General features: G+C 53.7%; 1 protein-coding gene across 1 annotated transcript in view; it reads right to left on the bottom strand.

The window, feature by feature from the left end:
* The window catches only part of ZMIZ1 (zinc finger MIZ-type containing 1), a 238,742-nt gene that overhangs the window by 101,008 nt on the left and 115,540 nt on the right, over positions 1-22,194 (bottom strand). Inside the window, 2 exon segments of the mRNA XM_013983374.2 lie at positions 3,491-3,604; positions 10,323-10,431. Coding sequence (XP_013838828.2) covers positions 3,491-3,604; positions 10,323-10,382 — 174 coding nt within the window. The 5' untranslated portion in view covers positions 10,383-10,431.

Raw genomic sequence — 22,194 nt, 5'->3', positions numbered from 1 at the left:
GGCTCTCTCCTCCAGGAAGACTTCCAAAATCTCTCCACCCTAGCCTCCAAGGATGCGGCCCTTCAGAGCTTCTGTCCTCACACAAATCATATGCCATCACTCATCTGCTGAAGACCCTTCAAGGGCTCCCTACTGGCCCTCAAATCATATCCAAACTCTTCTTAGTTTGCAGGCTCTGTGCTAGCCGGTTTCTGCTTCCCTCTTCATCTTTTTGTTCGTTTGTTTTTTTTGTTTGTTTGTTTGGTTTTTGTCTTTGTCTTTCCAGGGCCACACCCGCAGCGATATGGAGGTTCCCAAGCTAGGGGTCTAATCGGAGCTCTTGCTGCCGGCCTATACCAGAGCCAGAGCAATGCCAGATCTGAGCCGTGTCTGTGACCTACACCACAGCTCATGGCAATGACGGATCCTTAACCCACTTAGCAAGGCCAGGGAAAGAACCTGCAACCCCATGGTTCCTAATCGGATTTGCTTCCGCTGAGCCACGATGGGAACTCCTTCCCTCTTCATCTTACACCCTCTCCCTCTGATGCTCCAGCCAACGGAGACTTCCGTCTGTTCCTTGAATAAACCAAGCCTTGGGGCCTTTGCATAAGCAGTGTCCTCTGTCTGCAGCACCCTTCCCTCTTGTCTTCCCTTGGCTGACTCCTTTTTTGCTTTTTAGGTCTCAGATGGAGGTCACCTCCTTGGGAGACTTTTCCTGACCACCACCCACCCCTTCTTATGGGGTGCTGGGAAGCATCCTCAGGTATTCCTTTTTGGGTTTAGTGTCAGCTTCCCCCAGCGGAAGGCAAGCTGCTTGAGAGAAGCCCACTATGCTCACTGCACTCCCCTCAGGCCCAGCGGAGGACCCACCCACTTCAAAACTGGAGAATGTTTGTTGAATGAATAGATGGATGACAGAGCCAAGGCAGGGCCAGTTAATGGTCATCTCATGCCCACCTGCCCAACCACCCTGGCCAGGGCCGTCACTGGATTCAGCTTCAGGTCCCCACCTCTAGGCCAGGATCGGGGTGGGGTGCTGGGGGAGGGGGCGGCCCCACCTCCTCCCTCACTTATGGCCATCAGCAGCTGGGATGGGAGCAACATCTGTCCCTGCTGGCGGGCTTAGCCTGAACCAGGATCCCCACAAAGAGGATTAAGGGAGTTGGGTGAGGGAGGGGGGGCTCAGGGGGCTGGAGGATGAGGAGGGCTGGGCAGTGCAGGCGGCCTCCTGATTTGGCCCAGGGGCCCTGAGGGAGCCAGATGGTGTCGGCTTAGCATGAACGGAGGAGCCCTGGGAGGGTCTTGGCTGTGTCCCTGCTTGGCATCCCTAACGGCCAGGAATGTCCCCTCTAGAGGCAGACGGACCTTGGCGTGAATCCCAGGTCCGCTTCTAACAGGCTGTGTGACCTTGGGAAGTCAGCCACGACATCTCAGTTTCCTCTTCTATAAAATGCGGAAGAAGGCAGGACCAGCCCTGTAGGGATTCAGGGAGACACCTCCAGTGGGCCAAGCTCAGTGCCAGGCACAGAAGAGGTGCTCTGCAGTGATGGCCCAGGTTAACATTGCTGCTTCTTTTGCTCCAGGCCGGGGCCAGGCCAGCTCTCTTGCCTCTCACTGGTCTAGAGGTTTTCAGGAAACATTGCGCCCGTGGATTTTACCCTTTGTTCTCACCTGGCCAGGCATACGTCTTGGGCCCTCCTCCAAGCCTGGGGGTAGCTGAACTCTCCAGCAATCTATTTACCCACATTCCCTTTAAAGCTGACTCAGGACCCTCTGAGCAGCTGTCTTCACTGGCCTCGGAGGTAATATAGGCCACATGGCTGGAGACAATCATAAGCTTCCAGCTTCTTCCACGTGGCTGTCAGCTGGCTAGCACTTTTTTGCTAAAAAAAACCCAAACAAACCAAAAACCAAAAAAACAAAAAACCACACTCTTTTTAAATTTTTCTTTTTTCTTTTTCTTTTTGGTCTTTTTCAAGGGTCGCACCCGCGGCATGTGGAGGTTCCCAGCCAAGGGGTGGAATCGGAACTGTAGCCGCTGGCCTACACCCACAGCCACAGCAATGCTGGATCTGAGCAGCGTCTGCGACCTACACCGCAGGTCATGGCAACGCTGGATCCTTAACCCATTGAGCAAGGCCAGGGATGGAACCTGTGTCCTTATGGATGCTAGTCGGGTTTGTTTCTGCTGAGCCACAGTGGGAACTCTTGCAAGCTCTTTTTAGGCTCTGCCTGTGGCATGCAGAAGTTCCTAGGCCAGGGATCGAACCTGCACCACAACAGTGACCTGTGCCACTGCAGTGACAATGCTGGATCCTTAACCCGCTATGCCACAGAACTCCTGGAAAGCTCTGCAGCTTGGCGTATCATACCACTAGCTCTGGGCCTGGCCTCTGCCCAGATTGTATCCTACCTAGACCCTTACTGAGCTGGGATAACTGCAGTTCCTTGGGTTCTCTTGCACATGTGGGCCTTGGTGTGTGCCATTCTATAGAACACGCTCGCTATACTCAGCTGCTTGTGCACATGTATTAAACGCTGGCAGATGTGGAAGTGGCTCTTTTTCTCAGTTTTCTGCAATATGTCCCACTACCCAGGCAGATAATACTTCCCTTCCCTGTGCTGCCTCCACCTTGCACATGATTTTCCCAGCCATCTCTTTCCACATCTGTCTCCCCCACTAAAGACGGAATCAGGCTTGGCAAGGTCATACTCATCTTCGGTTTCCCAGGACTTAGCAGAGCGGTTTGTGCATGATAAATGAGGGATCAATCAGTGCTGACTTGGATAGATGGATGGCTGTAACAGGAGCTCAATAAATGCTTATATGAATGGATAGATGGATGGATGACTGTAAAAAGAGCTCAACAGATGTTTACCTAAGTGAAAGAATGAATGGATGAAAAGAGGGCTGAAAACCCTTCAAGAGTCTCTCTCTCATGGAATTCTCATTGTGGCTCAAGGTATTAAGAACCCAACATAGTATTCATGAGCATGCGGGTTTGACCCCTGGCCTCGCTCAGTGGGTTAGGGATCTGGCGTTGCCACAAGTTGTGGCATAGGTTGCAGATGTGGCTCAGGTCTGGCATTGCTGTGGCTGTGGCACAGGCTGGCAGGTGCAGCTCCAGTTCCACCCCTAGCCCAGGAACTCTTTCACATGCTGCCAGTATGGCCATTAAAAAAAAAAAAAAAAAAGCCTCTCTCTGCTTTACTTAAGATGGACCATTTACTCCCATCAGACCTGAAACTCCTCAAGGTAGGACCTGTGTCATTCTTGTCAACTGTGGAGAACCCACAGAATCCTGAGGACCATGTCTCCCCATCAGACCAGGTTCCCTGAGGATGTATGTGTGTTGGGGGGGGACACACAGAAGGGCCCTCCCTTCCAGCACCAGCCTTCCTATCTCTTGCCCCCACCCTGCCCCCACCTTATCTGCACTGGACAGGTGCACAAGTCCCCAGCTGTCCTCCCCAGGTGCAAGCATATGCAGGGAGGGTGCAGACTCACCGTCAAACAGCCCATCAGGCTCTGCTCAAAGGGCCGCTGGAAGGCTCGCGGGTCTCCACACCAGTCCAGCAGCTCCGTGGCGGCATTGTGGAAGTTGGCAGGGTTCTGTAAGTGCTGTGGGAGAAGGAAAGGAGGCAGCATGAGACTCCAGGGATGAGGCCAGCACAGCTTAGTATGTGGCTGTCTAGGCAGTAAAGACCCCAGACCTCCCTGAGGAGGAGACGCACAGAAAGGGGCAGGCCAGGACTAATGAGTTTTCTCAAACTCCCTCTCATCCACCTTCCCCCTGCATCTCCACCCTCAGCCCAATTCCTGCCGGGATGGGGATCAGTGGCCCTATTGCAAAGAAGAGAAAATAAAGTCAAGAAAAGGGAAATGATGGTAGACATTAAAATGTTTTCCGGAAGTTCCCGTCATGGTGCATTGGGTTAGGAATCCAACTTTAGTGGCTCGTGTCACCGTGGAGATGCAGGTTAGATTCCCGGCCCAGCATAATGGGTTAAAGGATCCGGTGTTGCCACAGCTATGGTGTGGGTTGCAGATGTGGCTTGGATTCATTCCCTGGCCTGGGAACTTCCATATGCTATGGGTTTGGCCATTAAAGAAAAACGTTTTCTGGAGGCTGGCAATGGGGCAGGGAATCCTGCAGGGCTCAGGAGGTGGGGGCGCATGTGGCTCCCATCTGTGGGGCTGGCTGTCCCTGAGTCAGGGTGGACTGGCCCTGGAGATTCCTTCCTTTTTTTTTTCCTGCTTTTTTTAGGGCCACACCTCGGCAAATGGAGGTTCCCAGGTTAGGGGTCTAATCGGAGCTACAGCTGCCAGCCTACACTACAGCCACAGCAATGTCAGATCCGAGCCATGTCTTCGACCTACACCACAGCTCACGGCAACGCTGGATCCTTAACCCACTAGGTGAGGCCAGGGATCAAACCCGCAACCTCATTGTTTCTAGTCAGATCCGTTTCCGCTGCGCCACGACGGGAACTCCTGGAGATTCCTTCTTGATGAGGCACCCCCCTCCCCTGGCCCTTTAACCACTACCACCACACCCCAGGCCTGCATGCCATCAGCTCTGGCTTCAGCAAGCCCTGTCACGGCCAAAGAGCAGGGGTAGGGGGATGAGAAAGAGGCCTCTGGGCCAACTTAGTCGGGAAAGTGCGCTCGAGCACGCTGTGCCCAGGTTTTACCACACTGTGGTTGGGTATATGTGGCTTAACCACCGCTGTTCCCCAAACCCAGATTTCCTGGGTTCAGTCTGACTCGGTTCGGGGGTGCTGGCATTGTTGGGAGGGGTCCTGGACTGAGATCAGACCCTGCCCAGTTATGGGGTCTGAATCAATGGAGACCGATTTCCGGTGCCAAAGGCTCTAGATTCTGCTTCAGAGCCAGGCCACGGGGCTAATGGGTGGAGGTGGCTTCCATGGCTTCCACCCCTTGGGGAGTTAGGCACTGAGTCCAGGGTCACAGAGCAGGTTGACATGGAGCTGGGACCCCAGGGCTGGGTGGGAGTGCTGATGGGTCAGGACATCTGGAAAGTGTCCATTGGCAGGAGAGTGTAAGCCAGCTGTGAAGGGGATGATGGTACCTTGGGGGATCCCAATGTCCTCGATGCTGGGAGACACTGGGAATAGCAGCTGTGCCTGGGGCAATGGTTCTCTCCCAACTTGCAGTGTGAGGCTGCTCTGGAGCCAAGGCAGGGAAAGGTCTCAGGAGCTGCCAGGTCCCAGACTTGCTGGGGGAGCAGAATGTGCCGGGGGAGCCCCTGTGGGGCCTGGCCCTGGAGACCCACTGCCTTCACCCGCAACTAGCTACTGACAGGGCAGCCCCTTGCCTCTCTGAGCCTCAGTCACCCCATCTGTAAAATGAGGATGGCAGATTGTGGCTTGGTGGCGATCATTTTTGTTTTGCTTAGGGCTTCACAACATAGTTTATGAAATGCAAGATGTAAAAAGATGGAGAAAAGAGGAGTTCCTGATGTGGTGCAGCGGAAATGAATCCAACTTGTATCCGTGAGGATGTGGGTTCGATCCCTGGTCTTGCTGAGTGGGTTAAGGATCAGGCATGGCCCTGAGCTGTGGTGTAGGCCAGCAGCTATAGCTCCGACTTGACTCCTAGCCTGGGAACCTCCATATGCTGTGGGTGTGGCCCTAAAAAGCGGAAAAATAAAAATAAAATAAAATTTAAAAAAAAGATGGAAAAAAGAGAAACAAAATGGAATAACCTCTCTCTGTGGGAGAAGAGGGAAAGGGAGAGATGAAGGAAAGAAAGAGGGCAAGCGAGCAGCAACACAGCCCTCTGTCTCGTGGTGAGGATTAAACAAGATGAAGCTTATACGGCCCTGGCAGAATGCCCGTCGCGTGGGCTGCTCCCACGTGGGGCTGCCCTTGGCCCCGACTCTGTCTCCCCAAGGCTCTGCTGGAAGCACAGCTGCGCTGGGCAGTTCCCAGCCCTGGCTCCACACACAGCTTTCTGCGAAGACAGAGCTCCCTGCACGTGATCGGGGGAGACAAGAGGACTTCCACGTCGAGAAGCATACCCTTTGAGAGGGCAGCAGTGGGCCCTCACCTCTGCCTCCTGTGCCCTCTTTAAAACATGGGCCCTCCAAGGCCACGGGCAGCATCTGGTCTCTGCCTGGAAAGCCATGCAAATCAGTTAATTCCCTGCCTAGCAGCCTCTCTCTGCTAACTGAGTTATTCCGTTTATTTACGTGATGTCACACCCAATTAGCAGGGTCAGCAACCACTGCATGGCACTCTCGGAGCTGCCCGCCCATAGCACCCCTACTCTTGGCACCCCCTTTGGGGCTCTGGGCTCACAAGTGGTCTCTGAGGCCAGTCTCAAGGGTCCAGTTTTGTTCTGGGCCCCCAAGCACCCAGCCTTCATATCTGGCCAGCCCATCTCTGAGATTCTCTCCCCTCCCTCCAGCCAGCTCAGAGGGCCTATGGCTTGAGCTATGGGTGGTCACTCGTGGGTGCAACTCAATAGCTGAAAGGATGCCAGGCATCCCACTCAGTAGCTGTCGGTCAGTGGCTCTGAGGCCTTGACCAAGCCTCTTCCCTTCTCTGGGCTTTTGTCGTCTGTTTAGACTACGAGGTGGCTAAGTGATACAGTGGAATGAACAGGACAAACCTGTCTCAGCCAGAGTCACACAACCCCAGGTGTGTTCCTGAGCTTCAGATCTCTCATCTGCAAAATGGGGTAGGGACTGCTTGCAGGGCTGCTACAAAGTTTCCAAACAACGTACATAATGATGTCCCTGTTACACAGTTTGTCACTTAAAGACTGCTGTTGCTCCCTATGCTAGGACTTCTATATGGTTTCTTGTTTCTCCTACGAGCTCCTTGAGAGTAGAATCGGTGCCTCATTCACCTCCAGAATCCCCCAAACTGGCCTGAGGCCAGGTCCATGCAGAAATGGTGAGCAGTTAGCTGTCCAAAGGATGGTCCATTTGTGGAGGATGCCAGCAACAGACCCCTAGCGGCAGGCAAAGGGGCCAGGGCTGGATGGGGTGAGCTTGGCTAGATTTTGATGCTTTGGGGATGGGAGCACAGATTTGAATCATAGGCAGAGGCCTCCCTACTTGTGGCTGTTATTGGATAATATCCCACCCTCCACCACAAAGCCTGCCCACCTCCACAATTCCTCCAAAAATCTGGGCTATGTTCAGTGGCCACTGAGACTATTGGGGCAGGAGTAGGGGACACCAATGCCTAGAATAGGGACTGGCTACCCAAGCCAAGTGATGAATGCATCTTCTTATGAATCCATCTGTGAATCAAGTGATCCATCCATCTACCTACCCACCCATCCCAAAATGAATCAATTCATCCATGCATCCATCCACTCGCCCACCTACCCATTCATCCATTCACTACTTTATCGTCACTCACCCATCCATTCATCTGCCCACCTATCTTCCTATCCATCCAGAATGTATCCAACCATCTACTTATCCATTCACTCATCATTTATTTATCCATCATGTATATCCACCTACCACCCATCCACCTAGCTGTCCAGCTGTATGTCCATCCTTGCACCCGTTCATTTATTCCCTTAGCTATCTTCCTTGAGGCCACCCCTCCCCCACTTCCCCCCAATGTATTTGGGCCCCACCCTGGCCTGGGCTCTGCTGACTTACAGATGAATGTGGCACATCCTCTGCCCCTGAGGAGCTCAGCCTGGTGGGAGACCTGCTGTAGACCCTACAGGGTCTACAGCTTGAGGGACAAAGAGCAGGGTGAGTGACGTGGGTGAGTGACGTAGCTGGGTGCCGAGGAAGCCCTGGGGCTCAGAAATGGGAAGTGCAGACACTCCAAAGGGACCTGGGGTGTGGGGAGGCTGCTGGGCAGGAAGTAGCTGATTTGCACAGCTTTCACGTGGAGTCCCAACGTGCTGTGTCCCTGAGTAGGAGGTGGTGTAGAGAGGGCACTAGTTTTCCCAGCACCTGAGGCTGAGAAAGCAGAAAGGCAGCTGAGCCAGAGGCCTGGAGGGAAGATGGACTGCTGTGTGCTTGGGGGGCTGGTGAGTGACAGCAGTGGCCAGACCCAGGTCGCATGGATAGGGAAGGCTGTGCTATAGAAGTGAGGTGGGGCGGAGGGTTCGAGGCTGTGAGGCAACCCCTATGGGAGCCATAGTCCCACTGGCCAGAGGTAGGCAGAGCCAGCACATGCATCATCCTCAGAGCATGCAGACCTTTCTCTTCTGATTAGGATGCAGGATGTCTGAGAACCAACTGTCTCCGGGCAGCTGCTGAGCAGATAGATATCAGTACTGAGCTGTGTCAGACCAGAAGCTCGGGAGCAGGCGTGGAGGACTCAGGGAGCTCTGGATGGCTGGGGGGCACCTGGACAGCCTGCTCACCCTCCCAGCCACTGCACTTCTAGCCCCAAAGCAGGCTTCTGTGTGTGGGTATGCACATGTATGTGTGGGGCAGGCGGGGGAGTGGAGGTGATCCCTGGCTTTTCAGCAGCTCTGAGACCCACTGGCTGGGTGTGCATCACGATGCCCATTCTACAGATGAGGGGAGGTAAACTGGCAACTTAATCAAGGTCAGGAGGCTAGTGAGTGGCACTAGGGGACCAGGTTCGCTGACTGGTAAACCTGAGCCCTGTGTGCCGTGCTTCAAGAGAGCAGCTGCTGGGTGGGCCTCTGCCTGCACTGGACCCCTGGGGAGGCCCAGGGAGTAAAGGGTGCCCTGATTCCTGGGGATGTAGAACCAGATGCAGGGAGAGAAGTCAGGTTGTGAGCAGGTTTTAGGAGGAGCTGTGTGCCTGGCACTTAGAGGGCTCAGGCACAGGGGCCTGACTGTATTCCTGGGGGTGGAGCCACTGACAGCTGATCCCTCATGGGCGGGAGAAACTGGGTCAAAGGCAGAGCTGGGAGAGAGCCCCGCAGAGCCTGGAGGAGGAGGAGGAGGAGAAGGAGAGAAGGGCAGGGGAGGAGAAGCCCATCGTCTGGTTTCTATTCTGCGACTGTGAACAGAGGCGTAATTGGCGTTTGGGAGAGCTGCTGGGCTGAGTTCAATCTGTAACAAGTCTTCTTCAATTTCCTCTCCTCAGACCCCGCACAGGCTTCTGAGATTGCTCTGCTTGATGCTAATGAGAGGACACGCATCCCTCATTCCCACAGACTAACCTCAGCTCCACTGGGCTCTGGTGTTCGGGGAGGGTGGACTGGGAGGGGGTGGGGCTGTGAGGGTCCTGGGGCCGTGAGCTGCCTGCTAAGCCTGCCTAAGCCAGGGACTCGCCCCAGCACGCCCCACCCTGTCACCGAGACACTGAGGACAACAGCCCCGTCACCAATAGCTGATCACCTGCCACGTGCCAGGCTGGACTACATGTCCCACCCATCAAGTCCTCAGAACATCCTATGAGGTTGGCTTTCTTGGACCCATTTGACAGGGGAAACTGAGGCTCAGACAAAGAGGGCCAGGCCTGAAATCATACTGTGAGTTCAAGGAGGAGTGAGGATTTGGGCCCACTCTGTTTGATGTCAAAGCCCATGCCCCTTCCACCATATCTGCTCCTTCCTGGAGTAAAGTAACACTCGGGAATCTGTGCAGGGACACTGTGACACCGGGCTGTTGGGAGGCTGAGCTCAGAGGGCAGGTGCATCACCCATGGTCACCACTGGGGGCGCCAACCTGCCCAGACTCAAGCAGGGTTCTTAAAGGGGACCTACTGGGCCCACAATGATATTCCCTACCTCGGAACAATCCAGACAGGGTACTGGCAGGAGAATCACCCCTTAAGCTTGGTGTGAGCACAGGCAGGAGAGGGATCTTGCACCCTCTGGAATGAGGCCCTTCTGGCACCAGTGGGGCTGGGCTTGTGATTTCAGGCCACACCTTTCCTGCTTCCATGCCTTCGTTTCCTTTTTTGTAAGATGATGAAATTCCCCAGGACTTTTCCTTTTCTCTTTCTTTACAGAGAATCACTGGTGCAGAGGGTGGGGAGTTTAGGTCTAGGAAGGAGATTAGACATTTCACCACATCCTCAGAACAGCCCAGAGTACATAGCAGAGCCCAGAGGGGGCACAACACTGGCCCAGAGTCACACAGCTGGGAAGGGAAGGGAAAGACAGGGCAGAGTGGACATGTGAATCCAGGTGTGTGACTCGAGTGTGAGGTTGGTCCATGCCAGCCGTGTTCTCACGACGGGGGTGGTCGAAGAGCCTCAGGCAGTCAGCCTTCACCTACCATCACCTTCACCCAGCACCCCGGATGCTCGGCTACTATTCGGGCCAGCACCCCACAGCTCTGCCCGCCTTGCCTGCCCTGCCTTCACCAGGCTGGTGGAAGAGGAGGAGAGAGCCTGGGCCACACACCCACCTGCTTGATGCACTGCAGTCGGTCATTGGTCTGTTGGATGTGCCTGTCCATAGAATTCATTCTGGCCGTTTCGCTGGGTTCTACCCGAGAGCCATGAACGTTGTCCAGCCTGTGAAGACAGGGGAGAGTGGGTGTCACTGGGGTTGTGCCAGGCCTGCCAACCTCATAGCCACCTTCCTGCCTCTACACAAGCCTGCTCACCCCAGTGGCTCCAGCAGGTTCCAGGACCCTTTGTGAGCCGCAGTGGCCTCTGCCCTGGGCAGCCCTGTGCTGGGGGGAGGAACTGCACCCTGGGGCGAGGGCAGGAAGTGCTCCGGGTGTCCTCTGTGGGTGGCTCATGTGAACACTGGGCAGGCATGTCCACCACACATTTCCACACAGACGCGTGTCCAGGGTGGTGGTGGTGGGGACGGCCGCCCCATCTTCGGAATTCCTGGTTCGGGGCTTAGCACCCTCGATGTGGCCGTGTGTGTGTGCATGTGTGTGTGCACGTGTGTATGGGGATCTTTCCATGTGATGCACATGTGGTGTATGCACAGCAATCCTCTCACGGGTGCCACACCCCCTCTTCGAATCCCCCATGCCTTAGAGTTCCTTGCACTTTACACACAATTCCATTTTTCCCCTTTGCCCTCCTGGGAGAGGAGGAGGGCAGCCATCAGCAGCACCCTCTTTCCCAGATAAGGAGACTGAGGCTCAGAGCAGGAGGGAGTTGCCCGGGGTGGCACAGGGAGCCCGTGTCAGAGCCGAAGCCACACTGCCGATTCATGGCCGAGTGGTGCACGGATGTCATGTTTGCCAGACTCACTCTTCCTGCATGGTGCTGGGCCTTGGGAACGCAAGCATGGCTGTGACATCCTTCTAGGTGGTGAAGTTAAGTGAGGAAGGCTCTCAGCTCCAGAAAGCCCCTGGAGCCCCCAACGCCTCTCAAGAGAGGCCATGATGGTGAAGGCAGAGATTGGGAGAGGTGGAGAGGAGGAGAGAGGAGAGAGATTCAGCTCTGGTTCCCCCCGCTGCTCAGGGCACCAGGTCCTTGGGCCAAAGCAGACGTCTGCCTGCTGCCGGCTGGGTCTGCGCTCCCACAATGTGGCAGGCATTTCAGGCTGCAGACACATGGGTCAGACACAGAGCTGAAAAGAGGCCTACGGCCCCTGGCCTTCTCTGCGATCCCAAAGTACTGCCCCCTGACAGCCCCTCATCTCCGGCCATGTCACTAAAAGTCCCATCTACCAAGCACTTTCTGGGTGTTGGGCGCTTGCATTTCCTGATTCCTCATGCCCACTCTGTAAGATGAGAATCATCTCCATTTTACAGATGAGGGAACTGAGGTCTGAGACCTGCCAAGACCCCTGGCTAGAGGGAGCCTGGATTGTGTCTGTCAGCCTGTCTGTTCCCATGTCCTGGCTCTCTGCTCCCAGCCCCAGCACCCTGGTTGTGAGGGAACCAACAGCATGGCCGGCCCCAGCCTTGGGAGGAAGAAGGCCCTGCTCATCTTCCAAGAAGCTCTGCACTACACAGCTCCTTTAAAGTATTTCTTATTGCTCCAACTGTGCTTGAAAAGGCAACTCGTGCATGGTTCAAAAATCACAGATGTCCAGTGACGTGCTGGCCTTGTCCCCTGCCCTAGGGGCCCTCCCAGAGAGAACCAGTGTCAGCTGCCTCCTTCTGAGGCGCTCTTAGAGAAGCGAATATCTATATGTACTATCCCCTGACACCCCTTTAAAAAACCATAAAACAATAGCATTCTATAGTACTATCTGGTCCTTGCTTTTTTCCTCTTCATAATATCTCAAAGTTTATTTCACATCAAGAGCTAAGGAGCCTTTTCATTTTTAATGGCTGCACAGTGTTCCAAGGTACTGATGAATTACTTGTCACCTGCCACCTGAAATGTCCACCCCTGCCAGGGGCTATGTTAAGGCCTGAGGCCCCAGACAAGGCCCTTCTGCTTGGGGTGGCTCACATTCTAGCCCAAGTGATGAGGCCTGAGCCGTTCACAGGTTTTTTTTGTTTTTTTTTAAATCTTTTTAGGGCTGCACCTGTGGCATATGGAGATTCCCAGGCTAGGGGTTGAATCAGAACTATAGCTGCTGGCCTACACCACAGCCACAGCAATGCCAGATCCAGGCCGCATCTGTGACCTACACTACAGCTCCCGGCAATGCTGGATCCTTAACCCACTGGGAAAGGCCAGGGATTGACCTACAGCCTCATGGATACAAGTCGGGTTCATTACCACTGAACCACAACGGGAACTCCCCCAGCTTTTATTATTGCAAATAATGCTGGAGGGCTGCCTTGTATATTGGCCACATCATCATGTGTGAATTAATCAAGGACACACTCTTAGAAGTGGAGTTTCTGGGCCATTCTAGCATTTGGACTTTGATAAATGCTTGCTGGGTTCACCTTATTTCAGAGCTCTCCAAAAGGTTAAAAAAAAAATCAAAGTATTCCCACATTGATTTCTTCTACCTTCACCCAACTGGCATCTCTCCATTCACCTCACCTATCACCCATCTATACACCCAGACATCCAACTTCTCCACTATTTATCCATCTAGATGCCTGTCTGTCCATCTATCCATCCAAACATCTTTAGTCTCCACTTGCCCATCCATACATGTTTCCAACTCACCTGGTAAATACTTGTCGATATCTGCACTGTGCTAGCTCTATGGGCCATGGAGAGATTAAAATAAAATCATTTCCTTGGGTTCAAGGAACTCTGGATCCAAGCCCATATCCACTCCATGTCACCTATTAGGTTGAACTCCTCTTATGAGTCAGGCGCTGGTCCCGCCACTGGGCACAGACAGACACTGTTGCTATATCCCCATTTACAGGAGAGGAAACTGAGGCTCAGGGGTAATAGTAGCAGCTGCTCCTCAATCTCAGATGGAAAGGACAAAGAGCCTGCGGTGAGCCGAAGTGCCAGCAGGGGGTGCTGTTGATGAAGCTAACTGCCCTGGGCGCTAGAAACCTGCACTGTGGAGGGTTGGGGCACTCTTTTCAGGGCCTTCCTTCTCTGTAGTGAGCACCTGCATGCCTCCAAGCACAGGGGCTTTGAACAGGCTCCTTCTAGCTTTCTAGGACTCGGGTTCCCCATTTGTAGAGCATCCTTGGTGAGGAGTGAGGACTAGGTGGCCTCACAATGCTCTGAGTAGGAACTTTTCCCAGGATGGGCATGGCATTTCATCTGTAGTGTCAGAGACTTAGTGGGGTTTTGATAAATGCTTGTAGAACGACTGACAGATCGTTTCCTGGGCCTGGGGTGGGGTGCTCATTCCATCCTGACCACCACCTGGGAATCCAGAGGTTGTCCTTCCCTGTTGGGCCATGGCAGGAGGCCTCAGGTCTCACCTGAGGAAGCCGACAGTAAAGGGAATACTAAGTTCAGGTCTGCTTCTGGCTCATGGGCTATCCTATCTAGAAGCCAGTGGCCAGCCTGAGCTGGCTTCTGGATTCAAAGATGCTTAGAATCTCATTAGCCAAAGTGCTTTGAGGTTTCCTACCACCCTGAGTTCAGCTGGTTTTATTTGGGGGAGTCTGAGGCCCACAAGTGTGGTGTCTAAGGCCACAAGGCCCTTCTGGGCTGGATCTAGATCCCAGGGGGCTTTTCTCCCAGGTGGGGGCTCCTCGCTGTAGAAACCAAGAAATGAATGGCTGAGCCTGGAACACCTGCGAGATCAGGAGAGACAGAACAGCTCATAGGGACATCTGTGTGTCATGAATGTCTTAACCTATAAAAGAACAAAATGTCTGGCTGATTCAGGAGATACTTACAGGTGAGGTGATGTTTTTAAACCACCAAGATCAATGGAAAATTGGCGTTATTAACACTAGGAATGGATGGAGCTGGCAGTTCCAGCCCCTGCAGAAAAAGGCTGAAAGCCGAGAAGGCTGAAAGTCATGGGCAGGGAGAGAAGAGGCGGGCTGGAGGAGGCATGAGAGGTTGCACACCGAGGGCAGTCTGAGACCTTCCATTTGTTCTGCGCCTGCTGTATTCAGGAATCAGGCCAGGCCCTGTGCATTGCTAACTCACTTAATCCTAACAGGCTCAGAGAGGTGAAGTGACTTGCCTTGGGTCACATAGCTGGAATGGTGTTGGGCTGAGATTCAAACCCTTTTGCCTTTCTAACCATGAATGTGTTGTTCTTTTCACTCCTCCCAGACTAGAGGTCAGAGTGTCCTAGAAGTCCCCACCCAAAGCTGTGCCTGGGCCCAAAGAGATGTTCCCCCAGTTCCACCCAACCTGTCCAAACCCATTCACTTGCTTCCAAGGCCATCCTAGGCCAGGGCCACCCGGCTCCTGGTATGCTGGCCAGCACAGGGAAATGGCAAGCACTCAGTGGCCAGCAGAGGTCGCCCTCCACCGCAGGAGCATCGCTGGGCTTTGCTGCCTTCCCCCTCCAAGCCTGGACTCCTTTTAAGCCTTTACAAGTCTCTACAAATCCATGGCGGTGGCTGCAGCTCCAGCGCCCACCATGGCTGGGCTTTCTCCCAACTGGAAATCACTGTTGGCCTGGCCGTGGGTGCACTCATGGTCTCAGCCCTTCCTGACATCTGTCTGCCTTGGACTGGGGAGTGGGCTCAGGTGGTTAACCCATTGTGACCCCTGGCCCTCTGCTGGTGTGAGGTCCATAGGAGATGCAAAGCTAGTCAGCCTGGGGCCCTGGAAGTGGCCCAGCTCTGCCACTCAGCCTCAATTTTACCATCTGTAAAATGAAGGCTAGCCAGCTGCTGACAGCCCTTCAAACTCCAACATCTTAGGATTTGGATGTCTGGAAAATGCCATCTCAACAAGTGTAGGATGTTTGACTTTAGAACTGCGAAGCCTGTTGCAAGGCAGTCCTGAGGGGCTGTTCCAGGGTCACCTAACACCTCAGACACTGTCCCTTTCTCTGTTACGTACTTTTCCTTGCAGTTTAGGTTCAGCTCGGCTTAACTGCACATAGTAGGTCTTCTGACAGTGACAGCTGGGTTGGCTCAGTCCTCCCAACTCCCAGGGGAGTCCTTGAAAGGGCCAAGCTTCCAGCATGCAAGTCTCACCACTAGCGGGATGCTGGCGAATTCAGACTCAGCAGGGCCTAGGAAAGAAGATGCACCCAAGAAAAGCTAGCTGCTCCCGGGCACGTATGGCTGCTCAGACAGTAGACTGTTGAGAGCTGCAATGGTGCCTGGGGACCACCTGGTCCTGGACCGTCATGCAGGATGACAGGATGGCAAGCAGGAGCCGAGAGAGGGGAAGGACATGGGGAGACAAGGATCAAGAGGGACTGGAACCCATCTGGCTGGGTCTAAGAAGGGCCCTGGTTGTCTCATCCGGCCTGAAATGTGACCTCAGCAGGCTCTTCCCTAGAAATAAGGAGTGGGGTGCTTTTAGCTTCCCTGTGGAAAGTGGAGTCCTGGAGCCCAGAGGGAGCTCCCTCGGGTGGCAGGCCAACACCTGCATTACAAACATCGCTATGTTTTATTTTTCCCTCTTGAGGCCAGAAGAGTTAACTGGTACACTAAACACACATGCACCCAGGGGAGAGGAATTTGCACATGTGTGTGCACACCCACATACTTATATACCCCCTTGCACACTTCAGTGTAGGTACACACACACACTCCAGTGCTGGCCCAGACGCACGGCGCACACACATCTTCTGACAGCTTGCACAGGCAAGTGGCGGGTCCCCAGGGGAGCTGTGTGAGCAGTGGTGTGCAGAAACGATTCAATCACCATGCACATCTGCAGCTCGGATCCCCTGGGGCGAGCGATGCCGGCAGCAGAGGTGGGGGGGCTGTACCTAGTCTGCAGAGCAGATCCTGCGTTCCAAGACATCACCAGGGCCAGGGAGCTTGGGACCTGCCCGCCGCTCAGTCTGGCAGGACAGCGTGGGGTTCCAGTGGACCCACCCCAGCCAGCCCCTTTCTAGCTCTTGGACTCCAAGAGGGGCAAATACTGTGGGCCCCACGTTCAGCGATGACCTGCACGTGACAGTGTCAGTCCAGGTCCTCCTTGGCCTGGCCCCCGGTTCCCACCACTCCTCACCAGATCCCATGTCCTCCACCGTATGCTGCTCCCTGCCTCCTGGACTGCATTCTGAAGGTCACACCTCCAGGTCTTTGCCTCTGTGCCTCAGCCCAGAATGCCTGGCCCCCTTCTCCATTAAGGCCTGGTTCAACGACCACCCTCTCGGTTGTCTATTCCTATGTCCTCAGTGCCCCCGTCATGCACCCCAGCTTGGTGGCACTAGACCAGTGGGGTGTCTTTGCATCAGTCTCCCCCATCAGCTGGGATATCTTCTAGTTATGGATTCCCACAGCTTAGCCTAGAGCCTGGTACTCAACAATGCTCATCAGATAGATGGATAGATGGGTGGACAGATGACCATCACTGGGCCCAGAGTGGCAAGAAAATTCAATGACTCAGCCCTAATCAGAGCATCGCAGGACTGAAAGAGACTCTGACAACCCGGTCTGGGGTTCCCGAAGAGTGATGCATATAACCACTGGTAGAATAAGGAGGATTTTAGGTGGGAAGACATTTACATTTTCATAGTGAAGGATGTGGACTAAAACAATGATCACTGGTGAGTTGGTGGATATTATTATTTAGGATAGGATTAAATTAGGGAGGGATGGCAGACCTAAACAGACTAAAGGAACATCTTAACCAGTATAAATGGAAGAAAGTGACTGAGGTTAAGAAAGCACTGTAGTTTGATGCCTTCCTCATCTTTTTTTTTTTTTTTTTTTTTTTTTGGCTTTTCTTTAGGGCCGCACCCACGGCATATGGAGGTTCCCAGGCTAGGGGTCCAATAGGAGCTACAGGCTGCTGGCCTATGCCACAGCCACAGCAATGCCAGATCCGAGCTGCATCTGCCACCTACACCACAGCTCATGGCAACGCTGGATCCTTAACCTGCTAAGCGAGGCTGGGGATCGAACCTGCAACCTCATGGTTCCTACTCGGATTCGTTTCGCTTCGCCACGACAGGAATCCCATGCCTTTCTCATCTTAAAGATAAAGGAAGCAGAAGCTTGAGTCTGGTGCCTTAGACCCCTCAGCCATCCTGACATGGATTAGCAATGAGATCCTGCTGTGTAGCACTGGGAACTATGTCTGGTCACTTATGATGGAGCATGATAATGTGAGAAAAAAGAATGTATACATGTATGTGTAACTGGGTCACCATGCTGTACAGCAGAAAAAAAATTGTATCGGGGAAATAACAATTAAAAAATATAAAAACAAATAAATAAAAAATAGAAAAAAAAAAAAGAGAGATAAAGGAGCTCAGAGAGATGTAGCAGCTCCCTGTGGTCACACAGCAGGTGACACTTCCACACCCAATCTTCGGTGCCTACACTGGGTACACTGCCTGGAGACAGAGGAAGAGGGTGGTGGTGAGGCAAAGACAGTCAGAGTGACTTTGTGCCCTACCCCAGGGAAGTTAGGAGGAGAAGCAGAGGGACAGAACGTGAGGGGGGAGGAGGGAAGAGGCAGCTCCAGGCAGCTGACCAGGACCAGCTGCTTCCCATTCTTGGCCGGGCAACTGGAGCAGGCCCTTGGGTCAGCTTGTGGCCTTGCACAGGGTGAGGTCCCTGGGTAGGGGGTGGGTCCCGAGAGCCAGATCGTCTTGGCTGTGAGGCCGTGGGGCGGGGGGGGCGCTTTATCTCCCGGAGCCTGTGCTCTCATCTGTCAGGCAGAAAGGTGCATCCCTTCCCTAACCCACTGGGCTGAGGAGCTGAGTAAGTGAAGTGGCTCAGGGTAGAGTGTTCAGAAAAGGGAAATCCTGATTTGGACAAGAGCTCGTCCCAAACCAGGTCCCCCTCCTCAACTCGGGGAATGCCCCTAGGCCAAGACTCTGCACCCGCTGGCCCCAGAGGCTTTGGCTTGACACTTGAGGATCCTGGAAGGGTAGACCTACTTCTCTCCATGACCCAATCTCCCAGTACCCACCCTATGGGAACCCCCACTGTCAATGGTGGTTAAAGGGACAACACAACGTACCCTGGGTGTTTCAGACTGGGGGCTTCCTGAGGGCCAGCCCCACACAGCTATGTATACCTGACAACCTGTTTAGGGGCACAGGAGTTCATCTAGAGAGGGAGGCTGGCTGATCTAGGAGAAAATGTTGATGTTGCCCTGACACATATCCCGACCCACCCTGAGCTGGGAATCTGCACTCTGGGTGTCCCATCCCTCTGGGGCATGTGACACCTTAGCAGGCCCAGGCTACGTCCTTGAGGCCAAATCCTCCTGCCACCTTCTGGCTAGACTCCAAATCCATGACCTCACAGGGAACTTTCCCTGACAGCTTCTCTCCCCCAGAGGTGAAGGAGGGCCAGCTTCAGCTCTGGATAAGGTTGCTAGATTTGCTCTCATCCCCAAGGCTATGCCACCACTGCTTTTTGTTTCCTCGGCATGGAAAGAGAAAGCGGCAACTATTGAAGCTATATGTGCCAGATACTAGGTTCTCTACTCATATCACCTTAAGCCTCAGAATTCCACTGTGATGTTCTAATTATTATTACCATACTATAGAAGAAGAAACTGAGGCTCAGAAAGTTCTGATGACTTGCTCAGTGCCACACTACTGAAAGTGGCAGTGCCAGGACTTGAGCCCCAGTCTGGTTATACAGCTCATGATGTTTTATTGCATCATGCTCTCCATGGAATGTGGCAGGCTTCCTCCTCATTTCCTTCCCTGCCCCTGTGTGTGAGAAAGGTGACTGTCACTGCTGTATAACCCTGAGGACAGTGCAGAGACAGGGAGTCACAGCATGATGCTGTCTGGTGCTGGGTCTGGACCGCAAGCTTTCCCTAGAATAGAAGTGCCCATGCAGTGACCCTGATCTGGCCTACGATTCCAAAGGTTCATGCACCATGAAATGGGGAAGAGGGAGGGTGGAAATAATTTCCTCAGGACATTGGGAGGACACAGGGTGAGATGAAGCTGGAGATGGAGCCAGGGTTCCCGACCACCAGCTGGTATCCTCCAGAAGGCTATAAATACCCTGCAGATGTTCTTACAGCTCCAGCTTTTCAGACAAAGAGGTGTTCTCCACTGTCCCTTCTCTACCCCAGCTCAAGACTCCAAATCCACCCACCTGGCATTCTCTAGGAGCTCCAGACAGGGGCAGGGCGGACGGTATGTCCGTGGGAGAGTCAGAGCTAGACGAGCCTTCAAGGACCAACTAGCACAGGAATGGCAGGGCTGTGGTGTGTGGGACGCCACCCCCACCTCCTGCACCCATAACAGGCATGGCTAATCAGTCACGCACTTTTCCCACTGGGTCCAGACATGCTCAACCAATCCTCCACACTGTTCCCTGCTGTCCAGCCATTCTTTTGTGTGTGGGTGGGTGGGTGTTTGCCTTTTCTAGGGCCACTCTCGCGGCATATGGAGGTTCCCAGGCTAGGGGTCTAATCAGAGCTGTAGCCGCTGGCCTACGCCAGAGCCACAGCAACACCAGATCCGAGCTGCGTCTGTGACCTACACCACAGCTCACAGCAACACCAGATCCTTAACCCACTGAGCAAGGCCAGGGATCGAACCGGCAACCTCATGGTTCCTAGTCAGATTTGTTAACCACTGTGCCACTACAGGAACTCCTGTCCAGCCATCTTAACCACCTGGTGCCTACACATGAGAAGAAAACTTCTGGGCAGCTCCATTTCTAAAAGGAGAGTGAAGAGAGCCCCAGAATGGGGAGAGCTTAGCGGGGGCTCACTAGCCAGTCAAGGCACGAGCAGAGATCTTCAAGCCGAGTTCCCAATTCCTGACTTTAATTCTCTTTCCCCAAAACTGGAAGTCACAGCCAGGCCCTTCTCAAGCTGAGAGCCCACATCTAGATCACTCAGGCAAGCCAGCCACATTTCAACAAACCTTACATCATCAATCAGCCTCACAGCAGCTAGTGGACAAGTATTATCCTATTTTGTGGAGGAGAAAATTGAGGCTCAGAGTGGGTGAGCGATTATTACTGAGTCACACAGGGATGCCTGACTGCTTTAGGACAGTAGCTGTTTCTTCAGAGCCTGGGCTTTTATTTTTATGAACTTTGTCTGGCTTTTCTTATAGTTAGCTGCTATAAACTGTCAGATTTTAAAAAACATTTCCCCCTAAAAATTGTGTGTGGAGGAAACAGAGCAATCAGAAAGCAGGCATTTACTTGAGCTAAAAGTGATAGATGATAAAAAAGCAAACGGTCTTTTTTGTCTTTTTAGGGCTGCACCACGTTTAACTGGAGCTACAGCTGCCGGCCTACACCATGGCTACAGTAACACTGCATCCAAGCCGCATCAGCTCATGGCAATGCTGGATCCTTCACCTACTGAGTGAGGCCAGGGATCGAACCCATAACCTCACGGTTCCTAGTCAGATTCGTTTCTGCTGCACCACAATGGGAACTCCCAAAGCAAACACTCCATACGGCTAAGATCTAGAATGGATTTGAGGATCTGCTCAGGTCTATCATTTACAGATAAGGAAACAGGCCTAGGACACGGGTCGGGGTGGAGGTGGAGCAGAACCTTGAGGCCCTGTTCTGGGTCAGAAGTGGGGCCAGGCCCACATCCAGGCCTTGGGAGCAAGGGGGCCCTAAACGTCGCAGCTTTCTCGGCCCCAACTGACTCCAGGCACCCCTTGCAGGTGCCAGCTTCCCTGGACAGCTTCCAGGAGCCTCAAGGTGGGGGTGGGGAAGGACAGGGTGACCGGAGCAGGCCTGGCAGGAGCAGGGGCTCCGCTCCCACTTGGGAAGCATCTGTGGTTTCTTCTACAGAAGCCCTGTGAAATTCCCATGGCTCCACGCTGATTTTTGGCATCTCAGCTGGGCTAAAGCTGGCACACTGACCCTGCAAGTCCTGCCTCTTTCTAGAAGGCCCGTGGTACAGGGGGTGAGTCAGCTGTGTCTGGTGCCCATCACCCTGCCTGTCATCTCATCTGCACTTGTGGAATCTCTGGGTGTGAGGCTACTTGGGGAGGAGGCCACCCCTGACCCAGGCTGGGAGTGGGGGACTTATCCCTGAAACCCTCCAGGGACAAGCTGGGCACCCCACAGGCAACCTGAAAACTTGCTTCCTGAATGTCTGCTGAGAGACAGAAATTCACACGGGGTGTTCCAAAACCATGGGCTGACTTGACGGTGCAAGGCACAATACAGTTTCCAAAGCAAGGGTAGCAGAACCTCATTATCACCTCATTTACATGAGCAATGGAGCTTAGTGGTTACGGTCACCGGGTTTAAATCCTGGCTCTGTCACTGGCTAGCTTCTGTGACCTGGGGCAAAATGCAGTCCTCTGTGTGCCTCAGGCTCCCCCCTCTGCAAAGGGAGGCAATAACAGTGGGTTCTACCTCCTAGGCTGCTGGGCTCCTGAGTGAGTTAGTGAATAGCAAGCACTTAGCACAGCCCCGAGCATGGGGCGCTGGCTCTATACAGGGCCCAGGTGGGCCTTATCATCTCCATCACAGGCAGGAAGAAACAGGGGCCCAGGGGGCTGGTGCTTGCTGGGGGGCTGGGGAGGGGGAGTTAAAAGCCACCACCCTAGACACTAAAGACTTCCAACTTATTTTTTAAACCTATTTTTAAAATGTATTATTTTTATTTATTTTTTGTCTTTTCACGGCTGCACCGGCAGCATATGGAGGTTCCCAGGCTAGGGGTCTAATTGGAGCTGTTACTGCCGGCCTTTGCCACAGCCACAGCAACACCAGATCCGAGCCGCACCTGCGACCTACACCACAGCTCATGGCAACACCGCATCCTTAACCCACTGAGCAAGGCCAGGGATTGAACCCGCAACCTCATGGTTCCTAGTTGGATTCGTTTCCGCTGTGCCACGACGGGCACTCCCAAAACTTAGTTTTGTAA

The sequence above is a fragment of the Sus scrofa genome, chromosome 14, assembly GCF_000003025.6.
Source record: "Sus scrofa isolate TJ Tabasco breed Duroc chromosome 14, Sscrofa11.1, whole genome shotgun sequence".
Taxonomy (NCBI): Eukaryota; Metazoa; Chordata; class Mammalia; order Artiodactyla; family Suidae; genus Sus; species Sus scrofa.
This window is presented reverse-complemented; position numbering and strand designations above follow the sequence as displayed.